The sequence below is a fragment of the Caretta caretta genome, chromosome 4 (genome assembly GCF_965140235.1).
Source record: "Caretta caretta isolate rCarCar2 chromosome 4, rCarCar1.hap1, whole genome shotgun sequence".
NCBI classification, from domain to species: Eukaryota; Metazoa; Chordata; order Testudines; family Cheloniidae; genus Caretta; species Caretta caretta.
Genome location: NC_134209.1, coordinates 68,928,035 through 68,950,530, shown reverse-complemented (window position 1 = coordinate 68,950,530; position 22,496 = coordinate 68,928,035). Strand labels below are relative to the sequence as shown.

Genomic DNA, 22,496 nt, shown 5'->3' with positions numbered 1-22,496 from the left:
TTTGGATGTAGTAAGGTAATTAGGAATGGGTGAAAATACCACCCTTATTAATTTAATGGTCAGACTCTGCAAGGCCTTGAGCATTCTATTTTCCAGTGGTAGAAGGTGCTCAGATAAGATATGATCACACAAGGTGCTAAGTGAGAACAGAGTGGCAACTGCTTCCTGCACACTCTTGCAGTAATCAGCCCAACATTGGGAACAAGTAATAAATGCAACTGCTCCACCCTGCTCTTTAGGCTAAATCACAATACCACTTCCTTGCCCTTTCTGCCTTCTCTCCCTCCTCAAGGGGAGACAGCAGAGCTGAGGTGAGCTGTTCTCCCACACAGAACAGAGCAGAGGCCACCTCAGTTTGCTCCCTTGACTAGGCTGAATACTACAAGATGTTTAAATTAGAGTTTCCTCACTACAGGATGCCAGTGCAGATCCTCACTAATGGTCCATTGTTCTCAGGCATCAGAAATTTGCTGATCACTACAGATTCTCCTGCAACACATCAGTCCATATGACAGCAACACAGGTTAGTGACAGCTCTCCTAAAATGATGGTAGCTTAACATCTCAGTGGCACTAAGATCCTCAAAGGAACTTGACTCCCATTGATTTCAAGCCTCTATTGATTTCAATGAGAGTTAGGTGCCTAAATAACTTTGAGGATCTGGGCTTTAGTGGTCATCACAAGATCAGCCACCAGGTGGTTCTTCAAACCCTACAACAGAGTTTCAGGAACAATAAAGACCCTAGGCCAGCTTCCTTTTCAGCACAATACAAACAACAGCTTTTTGAAAAAGCACCCGGCAGGAGAAGAAGCCAGTAATATGTAAATTACACCATGCAACCTGAAAATCTGTAGTCAATTATTAATACCAGAAGAGCTTTTCACCCTTAGATCTAAAAGCACATTACACAAAAGGTGATTAAGCATTATTCCCCCCATTACACAGATAGGGAAACAATGGCACAGAGAAGATAAGTGACCTGCGTAATACCCCAGTGAGTCATTGGGAGAGCTGGAAACAGAATCTAGGTCTCTCAATTCCAGTACCAGATCGTTAGGCAACATTATCTCTCTCTTTGCTGCAAATTTGAGGTCTATCTCAGTGTGGATTAGCAAGGTTCTACTGTAGTTCAAAAATTGAGTTATAATATTATTAAACATGTTTTAATGTTAGCCAATAAACTCTGTGAAATACGGGCTTGTTTCTGGAAAGTGCAATGTTACCATATCAGTCTTTGCTTTGAGTGGATTCCTATGAACGCAACCTACTTCAAATCAATAAAACTATCAAGTATTACTGAATTATATTACCTGTCCCCAGTGCGTTTTAAACACTATCATGCATGTTTCTGGGTCAACTCCCTGCAGGTTCACAGCCTGCCGGTTCTTGCTTCTACTAATACCGGAGGACATCATAAATTCTCCAAAGGTCAATCCTACTAGGCCATATTCAATTTCTGTTGAAAACTCTATAGTCAAGTCAATGAGGTGCAAGCATCACCGTAGGATGGACATTTCTTTATTGACTCTGCAGCTCACAGAAATCTGTAAAAATGACAAAACACATCAGATTGTATTGCAGGACAAAGCAGGACTTAGTTAAACACTGACATACATTTCCTTGAGACTTCGATCTGAGTGGAATGCTTTGTAAGCAAATTGCTTCAGGCTAGATTCCCATACCTTTAGTCACAATGAGTAGTACCTTACTCCTCAAATAGCCCTGTTGAAGTCAGTGAAATTGTGTGTGGAGTAAGGTGATATATTCAACATGAATAAGGGTATTCGAATCTGGTATACATGAACATTTACTTTTTGTGTGAGTGTGTGCACATGCTTTCTGACATCCTCCTCTCTGTACAGTATTGCTTAGTAACTAACGACATTCTGCAAGCTATACATCTAAACAAGCTATAGGTTATTTCTGGGCCTTTTTAAGATAATCTTTTCCTTACAAACAATCATTCTTTCGAACACTTGACCTTTTTGATTAATAAAGGTAAATGGTGTACATTTAGAAAGCTCTGTAGAACACTGCATACAAATAACAGGATTCATTGATACAATGTTAAACACACCATAAACATGGAACATAAAAGTATAGAAGAGAAGAAAAGAACTTGTGTTATCCAAAGTCACATAAATTAAAGTATCATATTAGTTCAGAGGACTTTGAGAATAAGATAGAGACCAAACACTGGATTTTTCTTTTCATGCATTATTTACTACTTGTATATCACAGAATCAAAGCAGTGATACACCTTCAGGGTAGAGTCAAAATGAAACAGAAAGACAGACATCTCCCAGATATTTATGAGAGGCTTATGAGAACATACTGTTCCCCCAAGCACCAAGGTCTTGGACAACCACATAATTCCACATTTCCCCTCTGCATCTATTTTTTTCTTGGGGGTGGGGGAGAACAGGCAAACCAGCTGGGCTTTCAATTTCACACAAAAAAAATCTGGACATTTAATTTAACTCTCTCCTGTATCACAACTGAAAATCCCTGTAAGAAGGTAGGAACAGAGAACAAATGCATACAGGTGAGATTATATTGTGAACAGTAGGTCAGAACAGAGAATATGGAGTTAAACATGATTATTTATAGAGATGTTCTGCCTGAAACATTATTTTTCTCTTCAATCCCTGTTCCAACTCTAGACATCTTAGAGCTTTGTAAACTTATGATAACACTTCTCTGTCAACTATGAGGCAGATATTGAATCAAATTCTACTGTCCCTGTAGAGTTTCATGAATACAGGTAGAACACACACACACACTATATAATATATACAAAAATAAATAAAAACAGGAAATTCTCTTGTCTTAATAAAACCACATTGTAAGACTGTTGTCTTGGCTGAATCTCTTTTGGTTTTAAAGAATACAATTGTTGCATAATCCAGAGGCCTTTAACAATACATTAGGTATTCTTTAGTATATTTCTTGTAAGATCAAAATTCTCCTCTCCATGGTAGACGTCTCCCTTATTGTGCTCTACCTACATTCATGGAACTCTGTAGTGGAAGCAGAATTTGTGATCTGAGACCTGCCATATAACAAAGTTTCTCTCTCAATTGTAAGTACAAAATTCCAGGAGTTTACAAAGTTTACAACCTAGGAAATCACACACAAAAATACTGCTAAAAAATCTTGAAAGTTGCAAAGTCAAGCACTCAAGTTGGGAAATGCAAGAATGAAGGTAAGCCTGTGCAACTTTAATTCCAGCCTTCTTGTGCCTATGCATTATGGTACAGTCTTTCATTACATGATCACATAATATTTTTTCTGCAGAGCGCCTGCCTCATTTAGTGCACAGGATGGTCGGTGCTCACATAATGAACAGCTATTGAACATTTTGTTATATCCTTATTGTTCAAAGTGTGACCCTATACCTTATTTACTGCATACTATTCAAACCCTGCACTGAAGAGAGAATATTCATTTCCTCATGGACTCACCTCTAGAATATCGTGCTTCACAAACAAATTTATTTTCATGATAACCTGGTGAGAGGCAGTTTACAGATGGCAGCTGAGGCACAGAAATATTAAGGCCACTAATCGTGGGCACTTAATTTGAGATGCCTAGGACCAGATGCGGGTTGTTTTGAGTACTTAGCATTTAGAACACTCTGTATGTGCAAGCACAGCTCCCTTGTTCTTCAGTTGCACCAGTTAGTGTTCATCACTTCTGCAGATCAGATTCCAGTGTATCAAATCAGACACCCAAAAAATGAAGAGCACATAAATTAGTCACCAGCTGGAAAAATCTGGTTTAAATGACTTTAAATCTCACAGGAACTCTGTGGCAGAAGAAGGGACAGAAGCCAGTTCTCTAGGACAGCATTCAATTGTCTTAGTCCTAAGTCCCTTCTGCCCTGCCATCTCCATCCAGCCTGTCCCACTCCTGTCTCCTCATTCCAGTCCCATTCTCTTACATACACCGTCCAAGTCCTTCCCCCGGTCTCCTGCCTGCCATGCTAGCTATTGTCAACTTTGCTTTTAAGTCAGGCACCTTCCTCTTCCAATGTTGCCTGGGTGTCAAGGAAAGCACAGGAGAGAGAGAGTCTCCCTTCTCACAGTGCAGGTTCCATCCCAGCCTGCAGCAACCAGGAGCTGCAATTGCAGGACAAGCCCTGCAGAGGCCCTGTAGCCCTGGGCTAGAACATGCCCAGTTGTTCTGGTGATGGAGCTTGCACAGTCCATTCATACCAGAAGTGGTAAGACTGGAGAATCTTCACAGTTCAGCGGTGAAGATCTAACAAATCTCTACTGTGCACTTCTGAACTGAGATTTTTTTCAAAGGTTTATAACTTGGCCACATTTGGGCAGATTTTCACAGAAACAGTGAAAGGCACACAGGGCCAGCTCTACAGTTTTTGCCGACCCAAGCAATGAAAAACATTGCTGCTGCGGCCGGCAAGGGGGAGAAGCTGCCGCCGAATTGCCGCCGCCGCGGGCAGAACAGAGAAGATACTGCCGAATTGCTGCCATGGCGGAGGAACTGCTTCCCCTTTTTAACTGCTGCCCCAAGCATCTGCTTGGAACACTGGTGCCTGGAGCCAGCCCTGAAGGCACATCGCGGACAGAGAGATTGCCTCCTGCAAATTTTAAATCCTTGCTTCAAAGCAAGGAATCACTAGAGCTTCTCAACCAAATGGTTGTAAGAACTTTTTTTTAAACATGGCAAAACAATATTTTTCCCTTACCTCATTCTCAGAAACAGCTGAATCATTCTGGATGAAACTTTTTTTTTTTTTTTTTAAAAGGCCAGCCTGAGGCAGACATACAGCATGTAAAATTCCATCCCAAATAGTTTAAGTTTGGCAATGTTATAAGCAACTGGGGAGTGGGGGGAAAGTATCTTATAACCTGAAGTATGAAAAACATTAAAATAAAACAAAGGAAAAATCATGTCTTAAGATGTATATTTATACACAGAAGTTGAAGGGGAGTATGGGTGATCCAGTGACGAGGGTGACAGCCTTCGACTTGGAGACCTGGGTTGATTGCCTTTCCTGCCACAGACTTGCTGTGTGATCTTGGCCAAGTCACTTGGGCAAGTCTTTCTATACCTCAGTTCCCCATCTGTGAAATTTAATTTTCATTTTTATTTATATTTAAAATAAAAAGATGCCTATCCAAAGATCTAGATACCTTAACATCACTATCCCCACAATACAATTACAAAACCAAAATGGGATACTTCCCTATATAAATGGAGTACTGGGAGGATAACTACATTTAAGATTGTGAGGCACTTAGACACTAAGGTAATGGAGGCTTTCTCCAAAAAAGCTATTTGTACATGTAATATTTACCACCCTAAAGCTTGACATCAGGGGAAACAATAGTACTAAGTATTTCTGTTTAAAAGGTTTCATTTAAAAAGCTTTTTAATATTACATGTACCAAATAAGTGTGTAACATATTGCAGTGTACAACTATACTAATATTTGCCTTTTGCAGCTTTACTGGAAAAAAATCTTTCAGTAACATTAATCAGAGAGGCAGCATTGGCAGCTCCCAATTTACCCACGAAATTCTAACATCCTGAGTGTTTGCTTATAAAAAAACATAAAATAAACACAGCTCATTCCCTTGGTATATCACTTATCCCATTTTGTCTGTACTTTACAGGTTATAATAAATGCACACCTTTATGCAGACAGCTATTATCATACATCAGTGCAGAGCCGCAGAATAAAACAAAGAAACTGACATGTAGCAGATCTAATGGGATTACCCATCCATCTTCAGAGGGCACTTGGACTGAGTAAATCTGCAATACTTGTCATTGATGGGAAGTATTATTGCTTTCAACGAGACATCAAATAATTTTTCTGTCCCTCTCTTGAGGCTGTCCACATATCTAATAACACTTTTTGATAAAAGGAAGGCTTTCTATTGATGACTTGGCCATTAGAGGCTCTCACAGGGTTGCCCAAATGCTAGGATTCTCAGCAGGCATGGAAAGACCGAAAGAGAAATTCACCAGTTCCATTCAGAAACCAGAAAGAGGGACTCCAAAGAATCTATTTGCTATGAAGTTCTTGTTCACGACTTTTCCCTTCCCTAAGATAATGCAGAATGGGGCAACATATTGCGAGAATGGCCACTGGATCTGCCATTACAGTTTTGCCTTCACTAGGAAAGTTTGTGTATATTTTCCCCCACAACAACTCTACAGCTGCATTATTACTACCAATAGTAGTGGTGCAGGCAGGGGTCAGGTGTTTATAATCACCCTGTCTTGAAAACCCTGAGTCCTGACTATGCTAATGACTTACTAGCTGTATAGATGAACTTTTGCTGGCTGCTGCTCTAGTATGGGTAATACATTTTTTTCTCAGGTAACTGAATCCATATGCCTAGCCATCCAGTAGAAAGAACACAAATGGATCCTAGCTGCAACTACAGCCCCTGGCCTGTGGCAAAAGGACAGTATCTGTGCAGCCACAGTGCATCAAGCCCCCACGTTGGTGGGGAGCATTTCTTTCCCCAATTCCTGAACAAAGTCCATTGAGAACTTGCCTACACAAGGGAAATACCCCAGTTTCCCAGTGTAAAGTTAAATTGTGGAATGTGGTGGTTCTCAGAGTGCCCAGGATTGTGAGTCATCTGGTTACTGCCCCTGCCTCCAGTGCTTGTCTGGGTACCAGCTCCTTGACACCACCAGTGTGTTAGTCATTCAAACAATCTCCAATGGGCTATGCCAGTCCTCATTTTGCCTTGCAGGTTAACAACAGGTGCACCCCACTACTCGAGAGCCTTTGAAGAGTTCCCCTGTAGCCCCTTATCCACTGAACACTCAGAAATACAAGGTTTACTATCCCCAAAGGGACAGTGCACACACCAGCTTGTTTGATTTAGCTCAAGATCTACTCCTTTTATAATATCACAGCACTGAGATACAATTATAGTGAAAACAATCAAATTTATTATCAATGATCAAGATTTAAGAGAGCGTGAGTAAGGATAATCAAGACAGAAGGGTTACATATAAAACAAAATCATAACATGACTGTTAGAGACTAAACGTAACAGGCTAACTTCCTTACTAAGGCAGTCTTATCTCATTCAAAGCCTTTTGCAAGGCTGATTGGGATCCCGTTTTCATGAATGTAAATGTGCTGTCAGTTTACTTCCTAAGTGCAGGATAAAGGGGTGTCTTCTTCATCTCCAACATATGCTCCCAAAGTTCATTGTCTTAACACACGACCAGGCTAACCCCCATGGCTTATTTTTTCCTGTGTGCTCCTTTCTGGTTGACTCTGTATGTAAATAAGGCTTCCATTGTGTTGTCTTACAATGCTTAATTTACATTTCTAGAGAGAGATACATATATTGCCTCCTGTCTGGAAGAAAGCCTATTTTCCTCTTTGGTTGGTGACAGACTTTAAAACATATTTTCAATACACATATACAACTCCTTAAATATCATCCATATATACATCTTGCAGTGATTGTGAGGATCAGTATGACATAAGGTTTTATTAGAGATCTCACATCACCCTCTTTGGTGAACTAGAATATACATGACCGACATGGAGATACCTGCAAGCTCTGTGCCCCTTTGGCAGCTGGCATCAAGAGATTCTTGAGTCACATGGTGGGAGTTGAAGGTTAAGCCAAGAAGTTTGCATTTTGCAGCAGGAGCAGAGCATTGAGCAAGGGAGATCTTGGAAGCATCATTGTGAATGAACTGCAGGAGGAGTACAGTTGCACTTGTTCAAGGCCAATGAAAGGGATTGAATGATCAACTATTATAATTTCCAGGTTTAGACAAAAGGTGGAATCTTGGAGATAGTTAAACCTATATTGCCAGTTTAAAATAAACCTCTTAATTTTGTTACTAACAGCACTGTACATTAAACAAGAAAAAAAATCAGTACACTCTAAACCAGGGGTAGGCAACCTAAGGCACACATGCCAAGGCAGCATGCGAGCTGATTTTCAGTGGCACTCACACTGCCCGGGTCCTGGCCACCGGTCCGGGGGGCTTATTTACTTTACATATAACAATAGTTTAGTTATATATTATAGACTTATAGAAAGAAATCTTCTAAAAACGTTAAAATGTATTACTGGCATGCGAAACCTTAAGTGAATAAATGAAGACTCGGCAAACCACTTCTGAAAGGTTGCCTACCCCTACTCTAAACAAATTTATGCTCTTTGTTTTTGAATTTCACTCACTATGGACAATGAATCTGTACCAATTTTATTTTTAGTTGGTTTTGCATTCTGCTTCTCAAATAATAAGTTGATGCTACAGTCTTTGGGTCTTTTTGCTTAGAAATTTCCTTCCATGAAAGTCAGACAGACAGAGAAAGAAAGAAATCTGTTTTGGGTTGAACAGAAACTATTCCGCCCCCACTCCCCTCCAGAACTGCTAGCAAAATGAAAAGTCAGATATTTGCACTGCTCTAGTTTGCGTTACTTATCTGACACCAGTATCTCAGTATGTATCCAAAACTGGAGCCAAAGGATTCCAATATGAATATCAAGAGAAAGTCAGAAATTGAAGTAAATACTTTCTATGAGTACTTTTCTATGATCCTGAAAATATCCCCACATCTTTCCATTTTACTCATTGTTGCTGTGACCTTTTTAAGCCACACTACTGGAAAATGTGTTACTGACAAAGCATTTTGTATATGAATTTGTACTGAGAGAATCATCTGTTCTTCCTAGCAACTTTTAGGTATATAATCTGTAGGTGGATTATGTGCAAATTAACATAGCACTGCATCACTTTGCTGCAGGCTAAATGGTTTTAGGCAAGAATCTAAAATTGTGTGTGTTTTGTGTTATGGGAAGTCAGTAAAAATCAGGCGGAAGAATTAATGAGAATCAAGGAATTAATTCTAATAGGATTTTACTGTCTGAGATCAACTGTTATCTGAGTAGTTTGCTCTGAAAAGTATTTTTTTCATGGTTATTAGGTTTTAAGGGCATAACATTTTACAGCTGATTTCCCCCAATAAGTGCAAGGATCCTTAGGTGGAGTTTATAATTACAAACATAAATATTTGAGCAAAATTTGCTGTGATACACTGCTTGTCAAACATAAGGTACTCCAAAGGGCTTTACCAAACAATGGGATAGTGACAACACAACTAGTCACTAGAATAAATGTAACAGCCAGTATGTATGCAGCAAGTGTTCAAATATCCTCTTTAAAACCTTTCTAAAAATGGAACACCGTTACAACACTGGGTCAGCTCCTTTAATGTTAGCAACATTGGAAGCTATAGTGTAGATGAGTTGCTGATGGCTACTGACATTTTATTAAACGTGTTATTTAACTCTGCTTAGAGCAGATCTAATTGACATACAACATTCAAAATGCCTGCAACAGTCAGTGGCCCATGTACCATAGAGCTCCCGGTGCTGCTAATGCAAGTTGGCTGGATCAGTCTTGGGGACTCTACCTATCAGTCCTATTACTTTATTGTGAGATTGGTCACCAGAGTCACTTAGAGCAGCATATGGAGCCATTCCACTGGCCAGTATTGGCAAAAGAAAATGACTTCAGGTCATTGTGCATTTTCTATCTTATTTTGTTAACACTTCTTTAGGGAGAGGGAGTAGGGTGAGGGTTTATAGTTTTCATGAAAAAAAAACACCAAAATCATGTTTTAAGGAGGATCATGTCATTTGTAGACAGGTCTGATACAACTACAAGGCAAATCTCTAAAGCGTATTCATGGTCCCATCCGGAATGGCATGCATTAACAAACTAAAAGAATTTGGGAAAATAACAGCTCACATTCTCTCTCTGTATTTTCCTCTCATTTTGTAGTTGCCCCTCAAGTCATTTGCAAGCAGTAGTATGATTAGAGGATCACACAGGTTTTTGACAGATTTCAGAGTAGCAGCCGAGGTTTTTGAGTTACAGTTTACCTCAACAGAACTGTTGCATCATGAGTTTAGTGGGATTGTGGAGGCACAGGTGATAAAGAAATAAGTCAGTGTAACAGTTAAAAAAACCAAGTAAATAAAAATCAATTTTAGAACTTTTCCTCCAGTTAAGTTAGTTTCCTACATGAAAACTTCACCCCTTCCCTTTGTACTGAGCAGTAAGAACTAGGACTGGAAGGGACCTCGAGAGGTCCCCTAGTGCAGTCCCCTGCACTCAAGGCAGGACTAAGTATTATCCCAGTGGTTCTCAACCAGGTGTACACGTACCCCTGGGGGTAGTGATGAGCTGCCAAAATCTTAACAACCGGTTCCCTCCTCACCCCACAAGGGGGTCGTGGCCGCCCCCGCCCCCGGGACTCCTGCCTCATCCAACCCCCCGCATTCCTTGATGCCCCCCCGGGACCCCTGCCCCATCCACCCTCCTCCCCTGTCCCCTGACTGCCCCCAGAACCGGGCAAGAGGGTCTCGTGGGCCACCGTAGTGTGTGCCCACCGCACTCCGCCCCTAAGAGCCAGAGGAACCTGCGGGGGGCGAGGTGGGCAGTCCCTGGGGTGCTTACCTGGGGCGGCTCCCAGGAAGCATCCGGCACGTCCCTCTGGCTCCTAGAGGCGAGGTAGCATAGCTGGGGGGGGAGCAGGGCTTTTAAATTTAACAACTGGCCAAAAGTGGCTCCGCCTCCTCCCCTGAACGAGCTGTCCCGCTCTGCTTCTCCACCGCCCCCCCCTCCTGCCCCGAGCTTCCTGCGAATCAGCTGTTTGCGAGGGAAACCTGAGAGGGCTGAGAAGTAGGCGGCGGCTTTGTGCTTTTAGGCCCAGGGAGACGGAGGCGGAGTGGAGGTGAGCTGGGACGGGGGGATGCGAGGAGGGCCGCCCGCGCCGCAGCAAGTAACCAGGGGCGGGGGGAGCGGCGGGGGAACCTCTCCTGGCCCCAGCTCACTTCCACCTCCCTGGGCCTGAGCGTGAAGCTGCCGCCTGCTTCTCAGCCCTCCCAGGCTTCCCGCATGAACAGCTGATTTGCGGGAAACCGGGGCGGGAGGGGAAGCAGAGCAGGGCGGCACGTTCCGGGGGGGGGAGGGGGGGGTACTTCTGAAGGTTTGCAGCACTCATTTTTATTTATTTTAGATTTGACTGACATGTCAGCTCTCAACGTTCAGATAGCAAGCTGGTACTACTTGCATCTTCATCTTCCTACCTAATATCAATCAGATTAAGTATGTTAGGAAACCAATTTAGGGGATTAAATAAAAGAAACTGTTTTCCTTTTCTCGGGGCTATGCATATGCAATTCCCCTATACTGGGCCCAGAAGTAGGTGGCAAGCAAGATGTAGGGCTCACAGCTCCAGTTCGCTGCTCATATGGCCTGGATGTACTAGTATGCTTCAAAGGGAAGCCATAGGATCAGTTCACACCAATGCTGTGCACACTGGAACACTGGCTCAGGCAAATCCTGATTATTTAGTGATCTGAACAGGATGGGTCAATCTAAGGCTTTGTCTACACTGGCAAGTGAATGACAAAACTACTGTCGTTCAGAGGTGTTAAAAAAACATACTCCCGGAAGACAACAAAAGTTGTCGAGGAAAAGCGCCAGTACGAACAGCACTTTGTCAGCAGGAGCTACACTAAGCGCCTTTTAGCGGCACGGCTGTAGCAGCATAGCCACGTTGCTAAAAGCTGCATAGCGTAGACAAAGCCTAAGGGACAGAATAAGGAAGAATTTTTGCTGATTCGGCAGAACTGTTCAGCTGCCCTGCATGTCCCGCATAACTGTACTGCAGTGGGTTTAGGAAGGTATACCGCTACTAGCAAAGGTGGACCATTGCAGAATAAGGGTTAAAAAAACTAGAGTAGTGATTAAGCAAAAGATGAATAGTTTACAGAGACCTTGAGCTCCTTAGCCATGGAGGTGTTCACCTGATGGGCCACAAGGTCCCACTTGTTTACAGCTCACATTCTTTTGTGAATAGGAGAGTTCTTTGATAGCCAACTAGCATGAATTCCCTGGTGTTTCTGTGGCAGAGTCCCTGGAGGTATAAACAGCCATGTCTTATCCCTGTGTCACACACTTGAGCTCAGAAAGGAACAGGTGAGCTAAATTCAGACTGCGGTTACCACTGATGAAAGGGACAGCATTATTGCACAATACACTGCTATCAGCATACCCTTATTCTTTTCACAAGTATAGGGGGTGGAAACTTATTTTTCTATGGTACTTCAGCTCCTAGTGCCAGTTGGGCCTATTACAGGAAGACCACAATGACTGTGTCAACTTGGTAGCAGTTAATAGTTCAGATCACAGACTGAGTTTAATCAAATTTATGAATAAAGTTGCAACCACAGCCCTTAAAACCCAAGATTTGTATCTGTTTATTCTGCACCACCTAGCAGTAACACTCAGCCAGAACATAATTTAAGTTTCCTTTCAGTGAAAAGCTGATAATAAATACAACAAGAATAGGAATGTTAGAACTTTAAACTACACTGGGAAGGGGGGGGTAGGATTTTTTTTAAAGTTAGTTTATAAAGATTCAGTCTGAACTGTAAGCTTAATAAAATAATCTAGCTAGGTCTGATTTCTTTTTATTCAGTTACAAACCATAACTATGCTGATTCAGTCCCAAAATCACTATAGAATGTTCTGACAAGAACACAGTCAGCAAGATGAACAACATTAATAAGTTTGAGACAAAAGAGAACTTTCTTCTGTTGAGTTGTATCAGCAAAACATTCATTACATGCAAACACACTCCAGATTAAAATATCATACTGAAGATACTGAGATATTATAGAGAAAGAGCAACCCCTAGGGGGATAAAACAAGTAACTGCATGACAAGCTACCTTGTGATTCCTTTACAAAGAAAAGAATCTAGGTATTAATATAGTATAAAGGAAAAACAAAACAGAACATGCTCATTAAAAAATGGAGGGAAATAGAACAACGACCACCAGATATTAAACAGAAACTGCTTAACATACTGGGCTCTGGTGGTAGAAGAGAAAGACGTCAAAATGATCCACTTAAACCAGGGGTGGGCAAACCTTTTGGCCTGAGGGCTGCATCGGGTTTCGAAAATTGTATGGAGGGCCAGTTAGGGGAGGCTGTGCCTCCCAAACAGCCAGGTGTGGCCCAGCCCCCGATTCTCACCCCCTTATGCCCCCCCCAGGACCCCTGCCCCATCCACCCCCCGCTGCTCCTTGTCTCCTGACCGCCCCTGGAACCCCCACCCAACTGCCCCCCCGCCGCCCCATCCAACCCCTCCTCTGATTCCTGACTGCCCCATCCAACCACCCCTGCCCCGACTGCCCCCTACCCCCCTCCTACCTGACTGCCCCCCTGGGACTCCTGTCCCCATTCAACCCCTCCCTGTTCCCCGCCGACCCCTATCCACACCCCCATCCCCTGACCAACCCCCACCCGAACTGCCCTGCCCTCTATCCAACCCCCCACTTACCGCACTGCCTGGAGCACTGGTGGCTGGCGGCACTACAGTTGTGCTGCCCAGCTGGAGCCAGCCACTCCCCGTGCAGCACAGAGCACCGGGTCAGGCCGCGGCTCTGCAGCTGCACTGCCCCAGGAGCTTGCCAGCCCTGCCGCCCAGAGCATTGCGCTGACGGCACAGTGAGCTGAGGTTGCGCGGGAGGGAGAACAGTGGGGGAGGGGCAGGGGGCTAGCTTCCCAGGCCAGGAGCTCAGGGGGCTGGGCAGGAGGGTCCCGCGGGCATTGCTCACCTCTGACTTATATCCTTAGAACAGCAGTTCTCAACCTGCGGCCCAGCTGTGTGTTAAAAAAATTCAAAATTTGCCATACTGGTCAGGTAGGGGGCGAGAGTAGCTGAGGGGGAGACAGCATCTTGCATGGGGGGGGAGGGATAGCTTGGGGGGGGGAGGGATAGCTCAGTGGTTTGAGCATTGGCCTGCTAAACCCAGGGTTGTGAGTTCAATCCTTCAACGGGCCATTTAGGGATCTGGTGCAAAAATTGGGGATTGCTCCTGCTTTGAGCAGGGGGTTGGACTAGATGATCTCCTGAGGTCCCTTCCAACCCTGATATTCTATGAGCGCTCCTGCCAGCAGGGGGTTGGTGAGTGCCATAGGGTGCGGGAGAGTGGGTCTGTGGATAGGTTTTTGGGGGGGAGGCGCTCTGGGCAGTGGTGGTGGGGTGCTGGGAACTAGAGCTTTGCTGGGGTTCTGCAGCATCCCCAGGTTTTAGGTGGGGCTCTGCTCCTGGGGTCAGGTCCGGTTGCTGGGTCCCAGGGTCTGGCTGTCCAGCCCCAGGTGGAGGAGTCTCGGGGTCGGTCTCCAGCTGCTGCCTGGCCGCGTACAACAGCATCCCAGGCTCCGGCTCTCCGACCCCTCCCAGCGGGGGTCCCACAGTCTGGCCACCCGGCCTCGCCGGGCAGCATCCAGGGTTCAGCTGCCCAGTCTGACGCGGGGGTCTGTCGCCCATGGCTCAGCTCCTGGCCCTGCTCTGGGCAGGGGCTCTAGGCATAGGGGACTGTGGGGGGACTGTGGTGGACCTGCGGCCCACGTAGCACATCGTGGGCTGAATGATAAACAGTTTGAGAAACACGGCCTTAGAAAATTGATGTTACTTTCTACAATAATTCTGACACCTGTATGAGATAAGTCTTACACACTTGGGGCAAAATTCACCAGTGATGTCAGCAGGCACAAATCCATTTAAGTCATGAGACTGAAGAGGAAAACTCCACTGCAGTTATTTAGAATAGTAAGAGGGGATATATAACCAGAATGATGAAATTAAAAGGAATATTTAGGCTGTATAGTAGGAAAACCTTCCTGACATGGAAATATATGATGAACCTGTGGAATAATCTCCCATGGGAAGCAGTGGAAGCTTCTATGCTTGGTACATTTACAAACTCTTCAGGACAACAGAAAGACGAATTGAGTAACAGTTTCTAGTCTCTAATGTCTATGGACATTATTAGAAACAAAATTAAGCAGTTATTCAATATACTTGCATCCAGAACAATAATGGACGAATGGACAATCCTCAAAGCCAGACCAAAAATAAAAATCACTAGAGCTGATTGGAAGCATAATAAGATCCACAATACATTTTTATGGCAGTCTACAGAGATTTTTGCACGGTCAGTCTTAATCCACAACAAAAGTACATTAAAAAAAATTACCAACGTGCATTTTTGGGTCCCAAACTTGCAACTAGTTATACACGTACTTAATCTATGCCTCTGTATAACACATTAAAGTTATATGCCACATTTTTAAAATGACCCTTGTACTTCAGCGACTGTATTAAAAACACAATGCCTGCTCTCACGCTTATACTTGCAGAAGAACTTTACCTTTTACATATGATCCCCACTGACGCACACACACATACACCCACCCAGCCCTATGCTCAATGCTAAAATGAGCGTGAGGGAGTGGAAAAATGCTGCAGCCATTAGGTCAAAAAGATTTATCAAGTTCAAGTTACCTACTATTTTAACTGCCTTCTACCAGATTAACACTCAGGGCTTGTCTTCATGTACAGTGCTACAGCTACTACGCCATTGGGAGAGAGGTAGTCAATCCACCTCCCTGAGAGGCAGTAGTTATGTCAATGGGAGAAGGTCTCCGGTCAACACAGAGCCGTCTACGCCTGAGAATAGGTCAGTAGAACTGCATCACTCACGGGGTAGATTTTTATACCCCTGAGTGTCGTAGTTATACTGATATATAGAACTCTGCGTGGATACAAATTTATATCCACAGATGCGGATATCCGTGGATATAAATCGGTATACGCAGTACTGCAGGAGCAAAGGGAGCATAACGTGGGGCCACCGCTCCTCCGGGGCAGCTGTACCGCCCGTAGCTCTGCCCCTGTCTCTTCCACGCAGCTGTCTGCATCTCCTGTCTAGGGGCATGTGTGCTGCTTGGAAACGAGAGGGCAACCAGGGACAGCTGCCGGTGAGCCTGGTGCCTGTCCCAGTGGGTGGGGCTGGGGGCGGTACAGCTGTGCCGGAGGAGCTGCCGGCATGGGGCACAGGCTGCTGGGAGCGGCAGCCCCACGTTCTGCTCCTTTCGCCGCTGCAGAGACAGATTCCTATTTGAGGATATAATTTGATTCCATGCAGGGCTCAACTGATATAGGTCTGTATTGTAGATCTCGCCGCAAGACTAAATATGCTGTAAGAGCAAAATCTTCAAACAGGCTTAAAATTAAAATAATAAAAGTTGACCTCTCAAGCCCAATTGCGATAATAAGCATTATATCAAGCAAAGCTTCTCTTTTGACTATCCTAAATTTGATATAAATTTACAAAAGCAAATTCATTTTTCCCCTCAGCAGCTCATTTGGCTTACCAAGTTTCTACAAAAAGGGAATTTAACTATTGTGCTTTAGCAATATGTTACATACTTTACAGGAAATGTATAGGGTGTTTTTCTTTAAAGTAATTATAGCTTAGCTAAGGAAATCCCTGCACGTTTGTCAATCGGTTTACAAAAAATGGATTATAGTTATTGACTAGATGGTTTAAATCCATGTGAAAATCTACTGTCATTTACCTCTTTTCATTCTGCAGCTACTGAAAGTTATTTCTTCTAGGGAGATAAACTTCTATAATCATCCCAACATATTTATCCCAACAATTCAAGACTATTATATCTTATATCCTAAAGGATATGAAAGGAAATGAATTTAATGAATGGTCTCTTTGCCTTGAATTCTCAACCAGAAAACCTTTCCAAAAAGGTGCCTACATACAATAAAATTACTTAAAACCTTTTTTTCCCCAAAAAAAATTTTAATTCCAGAACCTTTTATTTTATTTATGTTGCAAAGTCGAGCACTTAAATGTTTGGAAATGCCAGAATATAAAGCTAGCCAGTGCAACTTTAATTTAGCCCCCTTGTGCATACGCATTATGGTATAGCATATGATCACATAATTCAAGACTTTTCCCCACAGGACCACTGCCTCATTACATGCACAGGATTTAGGGAATGAATCAGGTAGGGTCGTGTAGTCAGTGATACAGTTCGTAGGATACCCGCTCTAGAAGTTGGAAGGCAGGTATATTACCACGTACTTGGTATAAAATATGCTATTTTTCTAAACTGCACTGACCTACCCAAGAATGCAAATATATTCCAAGAGACAGTACAACTTATAAACAAACTACTAAATACTATAGACAACATAGATTCAAGATAAAAAGGGTCAAATATTTTCAGAGGTTCAGGGGGAGATTTTCAAAGGCACACATGGCAGAAAGATGCCTAGCAACCATTTTCTACTTTTGAAAGTCTGCCCTTCTCTTGCGAGATCTGTTAACCATCTAGGTGCATTTTATTATTAAGAGACTCATTCTCTAATTGAAAATAACTCCCTGAGACCTCCAAGGTGATACCCTGTTTTTAAAAAGGAATACTGTACAGATCAGTTGCGGTAAAAATCTATTGGATTGGTCTTTGGTGCATTTTGATTTTTATTTATTTTTATATAAACTAGTATAAACAGCACACAAAGTCAAAAAAGTTCACTGTTGAACACAAATACACTTACATAATGCAGACTCATTATCAATAGACAAAGCCAAAGTGCAGTTTTTTCTTTAGGATATGGGAGTGTGGAAGGGGGGCCAGGGGTTCTTCAAGGCAATTTCTGTGAAATACAAGTACATGTCTCTTCAAAGATATGATAAAAAGACAGGAAAATCATATGCAATTAAAGTTGAGGAACACAGATTGTTATTGTGTGACCACATTGTGCATTTTTCTAATGTTTGTCCAATTTAAAAATGTATTTTTATCCCCAATATTGCCATCGTAGGCTGATCTCTTAACCAATCATTTTATGTAGCGAGGACAGCTAAATAATACCTGTTAGGAAGGACAGAGTCCATCTAAAGGGAAAAAGTGTTGCCTTACAATTCCAATTTACTTTACTGGCAGCCAGCAAGTGTTTTTACCTTTGAAATATCTAATATTTTTATAAAGCTCAGTGCAGAAAAACAAAAGAGATTACATTACAAAATCTGGTTCCACTTACTTTTAGTGCATTTTACACCCTTCATAGAAAATACATTATTTTTCTAAACTGCACCAACCTTCCCAAGAGTGCAAATACTTTGTCATGCGAGAATAGTGTGGAGCTGTTCATGCTTGTGAGCACAAATGAATTCTCCATCTCTGATCTTGTAATGCAAGACTGCACTATTAAGATGGTTACAAGAACAGGTTATGTTTGTACATTTCTCAATCTTGTTAGTCAGTATCCTAGAAATTGATTAATGTCATGCCATCTTCTGGTCTTGTGACTATCTTTGCCTTGAGAACAAGGCACATGAATACAGTCTGAGAAAAGCAATATTAATCCCTTTGGCTGGGAGCCAGAGCACCTCCATCACACACATTGCCAACTGTGTAACCGGGGCGAAAGGGAAGAGCCAGATAATCAAATTAGGGAACAGTAAAAATGTTGCACCAACACAAATGGATGCTTTCTTTACAATACTTGTCTTCTGAATGAGGGGTGAAAAAGAAAAACCATGAATCTATTAGGTTTCGGAGTAGCAGCCGTGTTAGTCTATATTCGCAAAAAGAAAAGGAGTACTAGTGGTACCTTAGAGACTAACCAATTTATTTGAGCATAAGCTTTCGTGAGCTACAGCTCACTTCATCGGATGCATCTATTACTGTAACAATGACTAACAAGTCTGGGATTTTGTTCACCTCTTTTCAGAAGGCATTTTTCTTTATAAATTTGTTTAGAAAGCTAATAAAGTTTTTCAGGGTAAGCACTGTCTGGTTTATTGCATCAAATTTATTATTTGATCGTAATCTTTCCTTTGAAGCTGAGAGAGAGAATGCGAGTGGAACAGCTGCTTTTCCTGTCTAGTTAGAGAAAAGGATAGAACAGCAACTCCCACACCCTAGAGGAGTCCACACATGAGATCCACTTCCTGGACACTACAGTGCAAATCAGCAATGGTCACATAAACACCACCCTATACCGGAAAGCTACTGACCCCTACTGACCCAATACCGGAAAGCTACTGACCGGAAAGCTACTTACCTACATGCCTCCAGCTTACATCCTGACTCCATCACACGATCCATTGTCTACAGCCAAGCTCTAAGATACAACCATATTTGCTCCAATCCCTCAGACAGAGGCAAACACCTACAGGATCTCTATCAAGCATTCTTAAAACTACAATGCTCACCTGGGGAAGTGAGGAAACAGATTGACCGAGCCAGAAGTCACCTACTACAGGACAGGCCCAACAAAGAAGGTAACAGAACACCACCAGCCATCACCTACAGCCCCCAATTAAAACCTCTCCAGCGCAACATCAAGGATCTACAACCTATCCTGAAGGACGATCCCTCACTCTCACAGACCTTGGGAAACAGCCCCCCAACCTGAAGCAACCACACACCAGAAACACTAACCCAGGAACCAATTCCTGCAACAAACCCCGTTGCCAGCTCTGTCCACATATCTATTCAAGAGACACCATCATAGGACCTAACCACATCAGCCACCCCATCAGGGACTCGTTCACCTGCACATCTACCAGTGTGATATATGCCATCATGTGCCAGCAATGCCCCTCTGCCATGTACATTGGCCAAACCGGACAGTCTCCATGCAAAAGAATAAATGGACACAAATCAGACATCAAGAATTGTAACATTCAAAGACCAGTAGGAGACCACTTCAATCTCCCTGGACATTCAATAACAGACTTAAAAGTGGCCATTCTTCAACAAAAAAACCTTGAAAAACAAGTCCAAAGCATAAATGTGCTGTACATTTATACCTGCTTACTGTATTTTTCACTCCATGCATCTGATGAAGTGGGTTACAGCCCACGAAAGCTTATGCCCAAATAAATGTGTTAGTCTCTAAGGTGCCACAAGGACTCCTCATTGTTTTAGCTCTGCTAGTCTTTCCCCCTCAGGCTGTGGCATAAAAGCCACAATAAAGCGATACACTTTTAAAAATAAGCAATTGTAAGATTCTCTTTTTTTTTCCTGAAATCGAACACTATTTTTATTTAAGTCTGGCAATTCTCCTTCAGGATTTCTTTGTAAATTGGTGGAAAATCTGGAATGATATAACACGTTTATTGTCTTGCTATACAAGTTTAACAGCTGAGTATTGAAATGATGAGTTGAACAAATACGCAGTGTCAACGGTTTCCACAAGGACTGAAATTAGTGGTAGTCCAGGACTGCAAACAGAATCATCAGATAATTATCCAGAATTATACCCACAGATTGTAAGAATTCTGTCCTATTCTCTTTCAAAAGAAAAAAATGGCCAGGAAATTATGAAGACATGGAAACTACAGAAGTATCAATTGTCAATGAATGGCAAAATGTCAATCAACTTTTATATTTTGAAAGATGAGTAATGGAACACAATATACCATATAGTAAACTACTGAACAAGTTTTCCAACTACCCCACTATTAATGCTAATAGTACAATCTTTCTATTATCCATTTTTATATGCCTCTCTTCCTCTGTCATACTTTTTCTACTCCACCCTGCCTTCCATACACAATATAATACGTTTATCACAATTCATTGTCATATTAAACTGATCATCAATGTAAAAGTGTTTCTAAATAAATAACACCAGCACCTAGGATTACCCAGTCTTCTCAAACATACTTATTTTATTAAGAAGATTAACTCCTGGTTACTCTCACAGCACTGGATAATCACTGAATGGCTGGGAAGGCAGTTCATTTTCCTTCTGGAAAAGTTCACATAATACCAAGTGTTCTGTCTTTGAAAACTAATGAAAAATAAATGCAGTTATTACTAAATCTGTACTAAAACTGATGAATTGGTGATGAATTAATATATCACAGAAAAAGCCCTCTTAAGATACAGAAGTTATTTGCTCCTCAGTATTCTGAATGTTTTAATTGCACTATGCATGCTCCCTGTATCATGATCAGTGAAACAGAGTCAGAGGACCCATGTTTCCCTAGAGAGGCTTTTATAGACAGGACACTAGGGGAACAGGGAATGGGTGTAGTTAAGCTGGAAGCTACTCTGCTACATGGAGAGAGCAGTCCACAGGGTTTAATAAAAGTTACACTTGTTCAACTTAACGTGGATTTAGTTCCACTCTTGCTAATGAAACACAATGTCAGCATCAGATCTGTGAGTTTTCTGCAATGCAGCAGCTGGAAACATGAGCCAAGGAATTTGGTTTGAAGCCTCCTGGAGCCTTGGATTTTGCAGGCACAAACATAGCCCAGTGACGGACACAATGGAAGGAGGAATTTGAGCAGTACACGGACCTGGCCACGCAGGAGGATGACAACAGCAGGAAAATAAAACTATTATTTTACTTTACTGGGTGTCACGACCAGGACATAGGTGGTCTGACATAGTGATCAGAGCAGGCATCAGGAATCAGGCCAGGTTAGTTACTAGGAGGTCGGAGTTTGAGACAGGCCAGAAGGCAAAGCAGGAGTCAGGAAGCAGGACATCACAGTCAAGCAGTAAGAGCAGGTATTGCAGGGGAAGCAGTTCTAAGCAAGGGAAACCCAGTTGCACGGGCAACTTCCTGTTCCCATGCTCACTTTAAATACAAAATGGGAACCAGTCAGGATCCCCAGAGTGCTGCCAATCTGATCCCGGCACTGGAGTCCTTTGGCAGCGTTCAGCTTTTAGTTCTGGCAACTGTTAGCAGGTCACTGGGTGGCAGGTCAGAACTTACTGGCTCCTAAGAGCCCTGTGGACATGGGGTTTGAGACCCATGGACCCAACACTGGGGAACAGGGCAGAGAGCTCTGCAGCACTCTCAAGCGCACCATTGCCTCAAGCCTCACAGCAATCCTAGGAGCCCTAGGAAACGACTGCTCCCCAAAGCAGAACCAAACTGTAGAACAACACAGGTTTTCCACTAGAGACCAATCCATAGGGGAGGAGATAGACCCCTATGTTACTGCCTTACACAGTCTGGCTGCTACATGCAATTTTGGGGATGTCACGAATTCCCTGTTTCAGGATAGGACAGTCTGTGGCCCTTGGGATCAATAGCTGTAGGAGCAGCTGCTCCAGGAAGGTGATCTCACATTAGACAGATGCTCAGGGATTTCCCCCCCAAATTCCCCCATCACCTCCCAAGTAGTCAAACCAACCAAGATGAAGAACCAAGAATATACCAGGTTTCAGAGTAACAGCCGTTACTAACCTAAATTGGTTAGTCTCTAAGGTGCCACAAGTACTCCTTTTCTTTTTTCAAGAATATACCAACCAAGACCCAAGAACATACCAACATGTCATTTGCAGGTTCAAGTGGTATATCTACATCCAAACAGCCTGAAGCATACAAATACAGATATCTACTGAAGAAACAGTGTCTCTACAACCTAAAGGCAGTTCCCAATGTTTGTTGGTCGGACTTTTCCCATTTACTGAAGTTACAAAAGTGGCTACTGGTGCACCTCTTGCAAAAAAAACAAAAACAAAAAAACAAAACCCACAACTTACGAAGAAGGAAAGATCCCACTGGTAAAACTAAGGCGTTTGGTTTGTCAGACTGATCAGCAGCT

The 22,496-nt window shown here is 42.8% G+C and overlaps 1 protein-coding gene across 2 annotated transcripts in view; it reads right to left on the bottom strand.

Moving 5' to 3' along the window:
- FHIP1A (FHF complex subunit HOOK interacting protein 1A) overlaps positions 1 to 22,496 on the bottom strand; it is a 159,617-nt gene that overhangs the window by 50,065 nt on the left and 87,056 nt on the right. For both annotated transcript variants that reach the window (XM_048847362.2, XM_075127734.1), the window contains exon 3: positions 1,312 to 1,545. In XM_048847362.2, coding sequence (XP_048703319.1) covers positions 1,312 to 1,416 — 105 coding nt within the window. In that variant the 5' untranslated portion in view covers positions 1,417 to 1,545. The remainder of the gene's footprint in view (positions 1 to 1,311; positions 1,546 to 22,496) is intronic.